Genomic DNA, 13,373 nt, shown 5'->3' on the forward strand with positions numbered 1-13,373 from the left:
CATTCTTGGATTCCTCTAAAATATTATTTACTTGATAAAAGCCAAGAACTCAAGAGGAGAGGGAGCCGGAGAGGAAGAGAGGGACAGAGAGAGGAGGCAGGACTGCACCCGGAAGATTTCCATTTCATTGGTTTGGAGCAGAGGTGGACATCAGTACGTTTTTTAAAAGCTCCCCAGGTGATTCTAATATGTAGCCAAGGTTGAGAATCACTGACACCAATGTGATATGATCCTATTAGAGAAATTCGGGGCAAATTTGTCATACTGAGCTGGTGTCCCTTTCACCCTCAGTTCCTGTAGACTTCAGTCACACAAGCCCAACAGCAGCATCCCGCCAGGCTGCCAAAGCACGGCTTAGCACGTAGCTGGCAGCCCTGCATTTCTTTGGGTGGCTTGCTAAAACACTTCTGTTGGATAGACCACCACTGTCCATTTTGGAAATAAACTAGTTACAAAAAGATACGCACCCACATACCCCGCTGCCAGTGGAAAACAGCTGGTCAAGCTTATATTACCACTGTTGCCACCTCTGCCCCACCGAGGCAAGAAGGACGGAGGAGTCCTGCTCATCACTGAAGGCTGAGTCCATGCAGTTTAGTGTGCTGCTCCATTATCTAGAACTTGTCCCAGGTTCTTTAGGTAGTTATCAGAAGAAACCAGGACACTTACTTCCTGCCGTAAGTAGTGGTTTTAGCTCTTATTAGTACATCTGCTGTTACTCGTGCTTATAACTAAGCAGGGAGGCTCTCCAAGGATCCATTTAATTAGATTTGTCTCATTGGAGTTGAATGGGTTGATCACAGCGAGGGTCCAGGGCACGAAAGTGTGGTCTCAGAGTGAAGATTATATTCAAGGGTGTTCAGTGCTGTGGACAGACACACCAATATAAGCCTCGTTTGAGAAAATCTAGAACATTCCTATTGTCACCAGATATTTTGTCCAGTTCTTCAGAAGTACCAGGGAGAGACAGAGAAGCCACACTGGCTGTCCAGGGCTGCTTCTCCTTCTGCAGGTCCCCAGGTACACTCACTGTGTGCTGTAGCCGAGTCAGCAAAAACAGAAACACGGTCAGCCGAGTGCCCCCAGTTAGCCTTCAGTTAAAGGTCTGCATGCAGGGCCTGGGGTTGTGGCTCATGGTATAGCGCTGGCTTAGCCCGCCTGAGGCACTGGGCTCCATCCTCTGCACCACATAAAAACTAACAAAGTAAAAGCATTGTGTCCATCTACAACTGAAAACAATTTTTTAAAAAAGTCTGCCTTCTAAAAACCTGTTTGTCGCTCAGGATCATGTGTGTCACACGGGCTTGCGTCGATGCCACAAGATATGTTTGCAGTATTATAGCAAAAAATTTATTAAGGCCTTTTGTTTTCTTTCCATAGGTATGGGTTAGAATGTCTGTTCCGGTTTTATAGTTACGGACTGGAAAAGAAATTCAGACAAGAAATTTTTAAGGATTTCCAAGAAGAAACCAAAAAAGACTATGAATCTGGTAAAAACAAACAGATCTTCTGTTTGAAAGCTATAAATCTGAACCTGTCAATAAACAGAGGAGCTTGAAGCTTTTGTTGTTAGGGAAAACTGTTAGGATTCAGGCCCCTGTATGACTCTTGATGAACCCTGGGGTGCTGTGTAGTAAGCAGGCCCTTCCCAGGGGCATTGGAAAATGGCACTGTCTTTGCCGTATTTGCTTGACAGATGTGGCTGCTTACTGATGTCACATTACATGAACAACCCGCATCCTTCCAGCAGGCATGCTCTGGGGGTGAGCAGGGGGCAGGGGGGGGTCGGTGGAGCAGGGAGCCGGCTCTGGACCCCCGGCTCACCCGAACCCCATGCACCTGGGCACATCACCTGGGCGAGCTGCCAGCCTCAGTTTTCTCCTCTGTTACAGATGCACTTACCTTACAGGGCACCTGTCTTACGGGGCTAGTTTGACATATGGGCTTAAGGATTTAATCCTTAATATCCTTATCATTAAGGATTTTCAAGAAGAAACCAAGAAAGACTATGGAATCTGGTAAAACAAACAAGTTATCCTAATATAACCTAAATGGTACCTGTTACATAGCAAAGGCTCATGTTAGCTGCCAATATTGTGAATTCATTGCATGTCTTATCCTTAAGATCTATTGATAAAGTATATTTTGTAAGATAAATGGTTTCTTGCTGGTTGAATCACATTTAATATGAATCATTTTTTAAAATTCTATGTAATTTATAGTAAATATTCTTCTTTGTTATTAGGTCAGCTGTATGGACTAGAAAAGTTTTGGGCCTATCTAAAATATTCTCAATCTAGGACGCGGTCCATTGATCCAAAACTTCAGGAATACCTCTGTAGTTTTAAAAAGCTGGAAGACTTCCGCATTGATGTAAGTTCTAAGTTCTTTCTCCTCCTCTTTTCATTACTCATATATTTCTGTCTCTTATCACTGACTGAACTTAATAATTTTTGTATCTTAATTTTTCATTTCGAAAATTTAACGGTTGAGTTTTGAAATCAAACGTGGAAACAGGCACGAGAAGAGCTCAAAAAATCACCACATGCTCTTCACTCAGGTTGCCCAGCGTGAACGTCCGTTCGCTCTAACATGCCACCATAGTTAAACGTTTTCTAGATTCAGTGACTTTCATCTTCATTTCTCACTAGCAGTGCACAATCTTTTTGTGTGCATGTGTGTGTGTGTGTGTGTGGTACTTGAGACTGAACTGGCCCGGCAAGTGCTGTCCGCTGACCCACATCTCCGGCCCTTTCTCTCTCGTTCTGATGCAGTGTCCCGCTACGTTGCAGGCTGGCCCTGAGCTTTGGGTCCCCCTGCCTCAGCCCCGGAGGAGGTGGGATCACAGGCTGCACCTCCACGCCCACCCAGCTCTTCACTGCTCAGTGTCCTTTCATCCGTCCGCCCTCTGTCATGTGCTGATGTCGATTTAGGGTTTCCCCGCAGTAAGAGCAAGGCAGGCGTGCTGGACGTATGTGTGCAGGCAGGAAATCAGGTTGATGTCAAGAGCAAAAGGAAAGCTCTTTGAAAAGGGACGGAATGAGTTTAAGAAAGTAACAGCAATGGGAGAAAAAGAGAAAAGAAAATAAGGAAAAAGCAAAGACCTAAAAATGTAGAAAGGAAAGGAAGCACCACCTTGGTGCTGTGATTTGTTTGTGGTTTTGTGTAACTGGAACGGACGGCTCAGGAACGGAGTTGGAGGTACCCGTGCCCCAGAATGAAGAGCTATTTTTCTAGAGTGACTGAGCCAGGTGGGAGATTACTGTTTTAACTTACCTCCGAATACAAATATTAGTCTAGTGGTGTCAAGCTGGGCTCCCAAGCGTCTGTGCCTGAGAAGGCCTGAAAGGCTGGCTTAGTTTCAATGCTCCTGCCTCTTGCTGTCCACCCTCTTCTGCTTGCAGTCTGAGAGGGCTTGGGGGCTTGGGGTACTTACGTTTGGAGGTATTTACAGCTGGTATCATCAATAGTGCTTTCTAGTCTCCTTATAACAGGACTTCTAGATAAAACTTGACACCTGCTGTCTGACTTGGCCCCTTTCCCCCGTTGCTTACATTCGCCTGTTAGTTAAACATTACACTATTGCAAGCCTGTGATTGGTGTTTGTGCGAGGAAGGGACTCGAATGATAAATGCTTCACAGTTGACAAGTTGAATAGAGAGGAAAAATGGTCTTATTGAAAACACTTTCTTGGAGGCAGGGAACCCAACCTTATGCTTCTGCCTTCTGTTAGTCTGCTTTGTGTCACTGTGACCAAAATACCTGACGGGAACAACTTGGAGAAAAAGTTTGTTTGGCTCAGTGTGCCAGAAGTTTAGTCCATAGTTGGCCAAGTCCATCATTCTGGCCCAAGGGAAGGCAGAACATCATGGTGGAGGGGTTGGTGGAGGAAAGCTGCTTACTCATGGCAGCCAAGAAGCAGGGAAGGGGCCAGGGGCCACAGGGAGCACGCATCCTTCCACGGCACACCCCAGTGACCCACCTCCTCCAGCCCTCAGGTAACCACCCAGTCAGCCCATCAGACTGGGGTGGCCTGATTCAGTACAGCTCTCACGGGCCAATCAGTGCACCTCCAGACGTCCCTGTGTCACCACAGGGGCTTTTGAGGGACAACCGTAACATGCCGTAGTATGTAGCTTGGGTCTCAGAACATGAGGGAGGCTTCATGGGCAGTGTGGAGTGAAAGGATGAGCAGATGCTAGTAGGCAGATGTCAGGAGGATCAAGTTTAAGTTGCTGTTGATTTTTCTCATTAAACTAACAAAATCTACTGAAGGACCAAAATAATTTCCCCCCTTGATGGAAAAGTCTGGTCTTAGATTATGAAGGAAGAAAAATAGTCCAATTACCAACTCTGTTGTCTCTCGTGATCTGCAGCCCCCTCTTGGTGAGGAATCTGGGAGAAAAAGACACTCGTCCACTTCTGGTGAGGAGAGCAGTCGGCACAGACCCCTGTCTGATTCTCCAAAGCCACTGGACGCTGCGCCTCCATCCTCCAGTCGGCTCGCGGTGCCTGCAGACTCCCCAAGAAGGAGCCCTTCATGGGGGCCCAGCGACTCAGACCAGGGCCGTGCTGCTTCCGTCTCGATGAACGGCGAAGCGCCTGAGAAGTAGACTCTCGTGAAAGCTGTGTGTCCTCGAAGTCAGCATTCACATCAGTATTTATTTGGGAAAAATCTTCTGATGTCTAATAGAAAGGAAGAAAAATGGTAGCATCTTTTCTAGCAGGATAATTTTTCCTGATTTCACAAACCAGGATAGTTTTGGTGACCTTTTGTGGACATCTGCTGGTAATGCAGTTTGGTCTCGGTATTTCTTGAAAGCCGTTGTTTACAAGAACAGCATTCCTTAATATATTGAAAAACACTACAAGGAATGCTTAGCATTTCAGCTCTTACTTCTTAAAGAAGATATAGTATGTGGTATTCATCTCTTCTGTAGAGCTCTCTTAAAGAATCCAGTTGCCCCACTATCAATTCATATTTGAACTTATCAAAACCAAAGGAAGATTACGTGTATGTTTTTAGATTCAGAAAAAGTATATGAAAGATACATTTTTCTTTTAGATGTATAGTTTAAAGAAAGCTTTTTTTTTTTTAAACAAAAGTAGAAGTATATAGCAAAGTACGTGTACTTTTGACGCTGGGTTTCATTTTTCTCCCCCTTAGTTATACCTTATGGTTTTCCCAGTCCTTGTGTTGGTGTGGTATAAGCTTGTTACATTTTAGGAGAAATTTATTTTGTGATTCTGTGTAAATTTGCACATGTGCTTGAAAACTGCATTGGGATTAGTTGGAATATTGTCCTAAATAAATTAAACCTCTGTTTTGAATGTACATGCTGTTGATACATCTGCAAAGTGGGCATTTCACAGCAGTAAGATTATCATCAATTTAAAGAGTATTTTGTTTTTTTCTTTTTGTTTCTTCCTATTTTGTTTTATGCTCTTAAGTGTTTTCAAGAATTATCACAAACTGGTTTCTAATTATTATTGCTGTTGCAACTGATGTAAATGATAGTTTCAGTTTTGTGGGATTAAAAAATAAAGCACTTATCCTGAATTATTTGAATTGATTTTTAAATTATTTTTATTTAGAATTCATTTAGAAAGCTATAATATTCCAGTTCTCCTGGTAGAAGACCATTATATTTTGTGAACACAGTTTCAGTTATGGACTTATTATATCATTTTTACTGAGCACAGCATGATTCACAGATACTGTATTGGCAGAGGCTGCAAGTTTCAGTACACTGAATTTATTATTTTCTTTTCGACTAGACTGGATGACTTGTTCTTATAAATTGCAATACTGAAATACATATAATTTTCTTTGGGTAATGGGCTATTCATCAGTAAGTAGATTTTCATTAGCTTATTTCCCATGCATAAATGATATTCTGCAGTTTTATAATATTTACAATTTAGGGGGTAATTTTGATATTTTAATTTTAGGAAGTAGTCAAATTTGAATATTCAGAAAGTAAACTTTGCTTGGAGATGTTGTCAAAAGGAGGCAAAGCAAGCAGTGCACTAGAATAAATATTCAGTCCTTATGTGTTTTGTTAAGTGGGTGTGTGTTTTGGATTTTCAGTGAGAAATTTCCAAACCATGCTTATTTAGTTTCTAAGTGGTCTCTTGAAATGATCTAAAATTTTTTTCGATATACTTTTAGTGTTGAACTATTACTTGTGAAAGTTGTATTTAACCTAAGATTATTTCTACGTAACTAAATATGCAAGTATAAATTTGTGTAGAAAATTGTATATTTTATATGAAAATACCATGGAGTTTTGTAATGTGTGTTAATTAGTAATTTTACCCTGTTATTTTGATTATAAAAGTTATGCATGTACATTGGGGACTTTAGAAAAGCACAAAGGAGAAAATAAAGTACCTTTTTTAAAAAGAAAAAAGCTGGTGTCGCGCTCTCCACGTGGAGCTGTAGGCTGCGTCTTCCTGTCGCGGAGTCGCGCTTTCCCCGCTGTGTCAGCGTTTCTGCATCATAGCTTTTGCCAGTTTCATAGTGCTCGGCATCAGGACGCCCCAGGGATCGGTGTTGAACTCTGTGGCTGTTTTGTGGCTGTGATAAAAGCAATTTATAAAATCCTTAGAGATCACTCTGTATAAACGTGGAGTGACAGCCTAGAATGAACTGCAAGTTGAGTCTAAGTCAAAACGTGTCCCCATTCCAGGCCGGATGGGAAGGCCGCACAGTTACCCTTTGGTCAACAGCGTCCGTTTCCTGTCGTCTTTAAAGATTGTCTTTCTGTTTGTTAAACTGAGAAGCAAAAATATTATTTTAATCTCATTGTTAACATTTTGATCAGATTATCAATTGATAATTTTTGTTGTCTACTATAAATATATTATTTGTAGGTCTTGATCATGTCTTTTGTTTTCCTGTGGGAATGATTATCTCCTTTTGATTCATAGAGATTTTTAAAAAAACTTACATGAATATTAACTCTTTGCTTTCTAATTTTATGTATGCTTGACATGGTATGTACATTTTTTTGGTAAAATTTAAATTATGCTCCTTAAAGGATTTTTAAATGTAAAACTCAAACAAATAAAAGCATTTTTATTCAATGGAAAAATAATCACTGACTAAAATAAATCTAAATGACCCTACCCAAAGTTGATTTAGTCCCTAGACACTTTATATGCGTCCTTCCTTAGGATTTCGCACAATTTTCGATTTTATTAAATAAAAAAGGCAACATTAAAATGTTTAAACCCAAACTCCTCATCCTTTGAAGGAATTAGAGTTGAAGCCATCTTTGAAATTCTTTATACTAAAAGCAATTAGGAAAACAGTTATGTTTTAAAATAGACATTATTATAGTCTTTAAGCACATTTTGTTTTCAGGCTTGCTTTGCCAGTTGGGGGCTCCGCTCTAGCATTCTCTTGTGCTTCCTTTTTCCTTGATGTTATTACCACTTTGTGGGCTCAGCCTTTCCTGCAATTGATTTTATGAAATTGCTTAGTGTTGTATTTTATTCTGCCTAGGAGACTGATCTAATTATATCACCACTAGATGGCAGACTAGAATAAGTCAGCGCTATAGACTGCTGATCCGTGTGTGTGTGTGTGTGTGTGTGTGTGTGTGTGTGTGTATGTGTTGATGAATTCTTACTCCATCTTGTGGTGATATCATTGTGATATCAATTACTCTTAAATCCCTAATACTTACCTACTAGTCATCTGTCTCAATAACTAACTCCTCATTACCTTGTTAGGCATTGCCCACGTTATTAGTAAATCAGCACTAGCTCTCTGCTCGTTAGTAAGTTGATGCGGCACAGCTGCAGCCAGAGGGTCACATGTGGTCAAAGGTGAAAACGCTGCTGCTTAGGTATTTGGTTCTTTCACTTAAAAGTTTGTGGTAGACTTTCTTGAAATGTGAACGAGTTGAGCAAATTGCAGATGTATCTATCTAAATGCCTGGCTGACCTAAGCGAGGTAGTTAAATCACACGGCAAGTTAGCCAATGGGTCTCTCCTGGACCAAGAGAAACTTGAAACGGGACGTTCCTCTTGTATCGGAGACCAGCGATCACACGGCCAGGGGATGACTGAGCTGGGATTTGAGCCTCAGTCCACTGCTCCGGAGCCCGGCTCCCCCTTAACCAGAAGGGTTTGTTATCCACCTTGCGGAGCTGGGGGTTGACCCCAGGGCCTTGCCCATGCCGGGCTGCTTCTCCAGCACTGAGCCGAATCCCAGCGCCCAGATGGTTCTTTAACAGTGTAAGAACATGAGAAGCCATGAACGCAGACTCACACCGCCATGATTCTTAACTGTGACAAATCCAGACTAGGTGCTGTGGTTGAGCCTAAGTGTTTGCAAGCTCGGCATCGCTGCAGTAGTGACAGGGCCACATCTAATGCAGACGCTGAATGCCACCTGAGGAATCCTCTTTGGGGGTGAAATCGGTAGGGGACGAGGACATTCATGTTTAAGCATTTTCTTAGAACTAAATAATAAAATAGAGCTAAACTGAACATTCAGGATCTGCTTTGGAATGTGGCCTTAGTTCAAGTCACTATTGCCAGCTGGAGATTCGGGACTCCTCAGGAGTTACGGCACCTAGTCCAGGCAGTGTGAAGGGTCATCAAGAAGAATCACCTCTGACTTTTTACTCTGCCAATTTTCTGACTACTTCCCAATGACTCTGATATTCTGCTGGCCCATTAAGAACTATTTGGTTCATAGAACAGTTCCTAACAATATATGGCACATTTTAGCTTCAGTAGATTCTAAAAACCAGAATGTGCCATTGTTTTTGTTTTTTCTCCAGATGATATTGAAAGTCTACAAAATTAAGTTCCTTTCCAGGGTGTTTTGAGACGCCTTAGAACTTCAGTACCACACACATGATCATGGTGCTGTGATGTTTAATGCTAAAATTGTTGCATTCCTGTTGAGCACCCTTAAGGTGAGACTTCTGATGAATCAATGGATGGACTCTGAGGAAAGAAGTTTTGTGAGGCCCCAAATATTTTATATCTATAGGTTCTTTGGGGGAGAAAATCCATAGTTTTTATCAGTTTCCTGTAGGAATCTAGGATGATAAATTTAGTAACTGCTGCTCTGTGGACAACTTATTTGTTAAGAGACTATGAGTCGGATCCTGGCTCCTCTCACTAAGTTAGAGTTTATCTAACACGATTGCACTTACCCTTAGCAGGGTACGGTGGTGCATACCTGTAATCCCAGTGACTGGGAGACTGAGGCAGGAGAATCATAGATTGGAGGCCAGCCTCAGCAGTTCACCCAGGTCCTAAGCAACGTAGCAAGACCTTGTCTCAAAATGTTGAAAAGGGGTTGGGGATGAAACAGTGGGAAAGTGTCCCTGGGTTCAACCTCCACTCCCCCAACCCCCAAATAAATTGCACTTAGCTCATAGTATCGTGTAAATAAATGAAGAACCTTTATCACAGTGCCCCGTGTACTCTGAGCCACTCAGTAAACAGTACCCACTACTAGGACTAAGCACTGGGCAAGTCACCTCCAAGTACTGGAAGGCATTTCCCCATTAAGTTTTAAATAATATCCTTGTGAAATTAATTTACTTAAGCATGGTAACAAAGACGAGGCCATTCCGTGCCAGACAATGAGTGAGGCCCGCTTCCCTGCTGGGGAAGCAGGATGTGGAAAAAGGTTGCTTTAGAGACTCGCACAGCTAAGGGGAGGTGAATTCCAGGCTTGAACGATAATGTGTGTCCCACCAAGAGAAGTTGGCTTTATGCTCTGAGGCAGTTTTTTTCATAGGTAAACTTGTGCCAGCGGACACCCTGGCTGAATGGTGGGGAGCAGTAAGCAGCTTAGGCAGCTGCCCCTCACTGAGGCAGTAAAACTGCTGGCTTAGCTGGGCCCTCGGCCGAGCCCAGAAGAGAAGCTGGCCCCCTCCAGACTCTCAGACGGTCATGATCTCCAGCCCGTTCTGTCTCCCTTCTACACTTGAATAAACCATATTTGTTTTGCTATTTTAAAAATTGCACCGTAGGTTTCTAGAGAGCCTGGGTGGGAGTCGTCACATTCATGTAGTTGGATAAATAAAAATCCGCTGTCAAGACTTCTTGATGTTTACAGATTGCATACATGGTTTTACATTGACTTGGACTTAACACTATTAGTTTCACTTCAAGTCTATCAATAGTTTCCTAGAACCAATTTTTAGTAACTCTTCCTGAAACTTTTCGTAGTTTTCAGATTGTTCTCATTTCAACCCTGTTGATACTGAACTGATGCAGTGATAGCTCCAATAATCATAATATCTTCCGAAGGAAGAAGAATATCAGGGTTGCTTGAGTTATAACTCAACAAAACTTTTATTGTTTCGCCTTCTTTTTAACTATAAATAAGAGGCCAGGAATCTTGTCTGCTTTGGCCATTATTTTCCCAAGAAAGAAAGACAAAGAAGGGAGGGAAGGAAGGAGAAAGACACTGGAGGCCTTGCCTTCTGAATGACCCCTGAGGGCCGCACAGCCGTGGAGCATTTTGCCTAGATCCTCAGACTCCAGAAGGACAACAGGAAGTGTTTGAAAGAGCGCCCCATCCTTCCGTCGCCAGCCAGGAGGTAGAGCTGCATGTGAGATTAAAATATGGTGGTTGTGAATGTGGCACTTGCTTATTTTTTAAAAGATTTCTGTGACGGATTCGTGGTGATGGTTCTTTTATCTTTGGGGAACCCTTGATCTAGAACTGAGCCTTGGTTCTGTTAGAAATAGGCAAAGAAATCATTTTGAGTGAGCTGGAGAAGTCATCTAAAGGAAGGCAGCCAAACACCTCACTGGTGTGTCAGAAACACCCATGGGCTCCAGCTAGTAAGGTGTAATGCACAGGTACGCTGAGGGAGTACCTGCTACTCTCAGAGCAAATTATGTAGAATTAGATCATTTTGAAAGAATCAATTTCCAGAACTTCAACTCCCCTAAGGACTCTTTCCTAAAATTGATTTTATCTGACAGTGTACTCATGTTCCTAATCGTCTTTTTCCCACTTAATAAAAGAAAGCTATTGCACGGACCTATCCCAAGTACTGCTCTGGACATGCAAGCCCCTCCTGAGCCACACAAGGGTGAATCTTTTTAATAATTCACTGGGCTGTCATAAACCCAAAAGACTTGCTGGATTTCTCCTCTTTAGAAATTTCTGTTAAGGATAAGCCTTTGTCTTATTTTGGTTAGAAGAAAGAACATTTTTATCAAATCATACAGTCAGATTGCATATCTGTTTTGTTAGACATCTTTTCATTGCTGTAACCAAAATACCCAACAAAGATATCTTAGAGGAGCAAAGGTTTATTTTGGCCCACTGTTCCAGAAGTTTAGTCCATGTTTGGCTGAGTGCATTGCTCTGCAGAACATCATGACGGAAGGGCGTGGTGGAGACTGCTGCTCACCTCATGGTTGCCAGGAAGCAGAGAGAGAGAGGAAGAGGAAGGAACTACAGGGAAAATGAACCCTTCCAGGGACCCCTCTAGGGACCTACCTCCTCCAGTCATACCCCATCTACCTACAGTTATCACCCGGTCAGTCCATTCAAACCAGAGTGGAATGATTAGGTTACAGCTCTCATAATCATTTCATTTGTGAACATTCCTGAATTAACAAGGGAGCTTCTGGGAGACACCTCATAATCCAGTCAGACATTCCACCCGAGCCCCCAAAAGCTCATGTCCAGCTCATGATGCAAAATGCAAGAGTCCCATAGTCTTTACACTTCCAGCACTGGCCAAAGGTCCAAGTCCCGTCTCACCTGAGACTCAAGGCAAACTGTTGGCCATGAGCCACTGTAAAAATCAAAAGCAAGTTACATATATCTATTTAAAGTGGCACAGTTTAAACATTCCCATTCCGAAAGGGAGGGAAAGGGACATGGAAGGGGTGGGACCAAAACAAGACCAAAACCCAGCCAGGCAAACAGGTCTTGTAACTGATATAGCTTCTAGAACATATGGAGGTGAGATATGCTCTCTAGAGGGCTTTAGCACTGCCCCTGTGGCTTTGCCAATTGCAGTACATGGGCTGTTTTTCAGACTGCTCTCTCCTCAGGCAGCAGTTTTTCTTAGTAGACAGTCCATGTTGCTGGCATCTCTTAATTCCTGAAATCTCCATCCCAGCTTTGACTTCACTTTCACAGCTCCCCACGTTACTCTCTCAGGGGTATCCTTCAAGGATTCTGACCCTGTTAAAGTTCACCTGACCTCACAGGCCTTCCTTGGAAATCTCATTTGAAGCCTCCATGACCCCTTGATTTTGGCTCCCTACAGTGCTACAGAACCAGTGCCACACGGATGACACACAGATTTTCCTCAGTTCAGCCAGGACCACTGGTGTCAGAATTGCAGCAACGTCTGAGTGATTGGTCACCTTGGCATGGTGATACAACTTTCTACCACCCCTCCCATGTAAGCAAAGTGTCCCCCAGGATCTCAAATTTTTCCTTCTATATCATTTAGGCTGCAATGGGTATGGGGGTATGGTATTGGAAATTCCTGAGATACACGCAAGTCATCTTTCCTATTATTGCTGTACAAAGTACTTAGCATCTCTTTATTGGCAATAATCTCTTTAAAAACCACACCTTCCTTGGCCCCAATTTTACATGCACTTTTCTGACTGAACTGCAAGTTTTAAAAAATCCTTCATCTCTGCTTTCTGTTAAAGGGCAGAGGCCTTCCACAAAACTGAGGCAGCATGGAAGTCCCCTCTTCAAATCCCAGTTCTTATCACACTAGAAAGATTTCAGACATGTTGTTTAGAGTAACACACATGAGTTTATTAGAAGGGATGGAAAGGGAAAAAGGAGACACTCTCAAGAAAGACAGTGAGATCTCTCAGAGAGGAGAGGGACAGTATGTTCTTCCTGACCCCCAGTTAGGAGAGGTGGGCAGGGTCCTACCCATGTCTATCTTTTGACTTTTGACTGACAGCACAGGAACTGCATAGACTGCTTCCAAGAGAGGATAGGTTGGTGTTCATAGGAATTTTTAAGAAAATTGAGTTGCCCTGTTTTTGCTTCAATTTCCTGCCCCCTTAACCAGTTTATTGCCCTTTAAGTTGCCTTCAGACAGCTTCTTTTGTGAGAGTATTGCTATTTCAGTTGCCAGGGTGATTAGAGGTTGGGATAACTTCAGTGATAAAGGAGGGTCTAGGTCACCTGATCTTGAAATAGTAGTCTTCTTAAGGGGATGTAACTATGATGGGGGGAGGTTTTAACATGCCTTCCAGGTGCTTATCTGTGAGGTAAGTCTCCTTGTGGTTTTTAGTTGCCCTTCATTTGTCTTTTCCCTGCTTACCCGTTCACGGGCGACTAGCTACTAACACTTTCTGCTCTCAATTCTCACAGTAAACCTGACTAAAAGCTG

The 13,373-nt window shown here is 42.7% G+C and overlaps 1 protein-coding gene across 9 annotated transcripts in view; it reads left to right on the forward strand.

Moving 5' to 3' along the window:
* The window catches only part of Larp1b (La ribonucleoprotein 1B), a 103,691-nt gene extending 96,634 nt beyond the window's left edge, over positions 1-7,057 (forward strand). For 3 of the 9 annotated variants that reach the window (XM_047566191.1, XM_047566184.1, XM_047566190.1), the window contains exons 17-19: positions 1,381-1,490; positions 2,246-2,373; positions 4,377-7,051. In XM_047566191.1, coding sequence (XP_047422147.1) covers positions 1,381-1,490; positions 2,246-2,373; positions 4,377-4,613 — 475 coding nt within the window. In that variant the 3' untranslated portion in view covers positions 4,614-7,051. Of the gene's footprint in view, positions 1-1,380; positions 1,491-2,245; positions 2,374-4,376 lie in introns of those variants that run through there. The other 6 variants (XM_047566189.1, XM_047566183.1, XM_047566188.1 and 3 more) reach the window with 4 other exon arrangements.
* The last annotated feature ends 6,316 nt before the right edge of the window (positions 7,058-13,373 follow it).

This window comes from Sciurus carolinensis, chromosome 10 (genome assembly GCF_902686445.1).
Source record: "Sciurus carolinensis chromosome 10, mSciCar1.2, whole genome shotgun sequence".
Classification (NCBI taxonomy): Eukaryota; Metazoa; Chordata; class Mammalia; order Rodentia; family Sciuridae; genus Sciurus; species Sciurus carolinensis.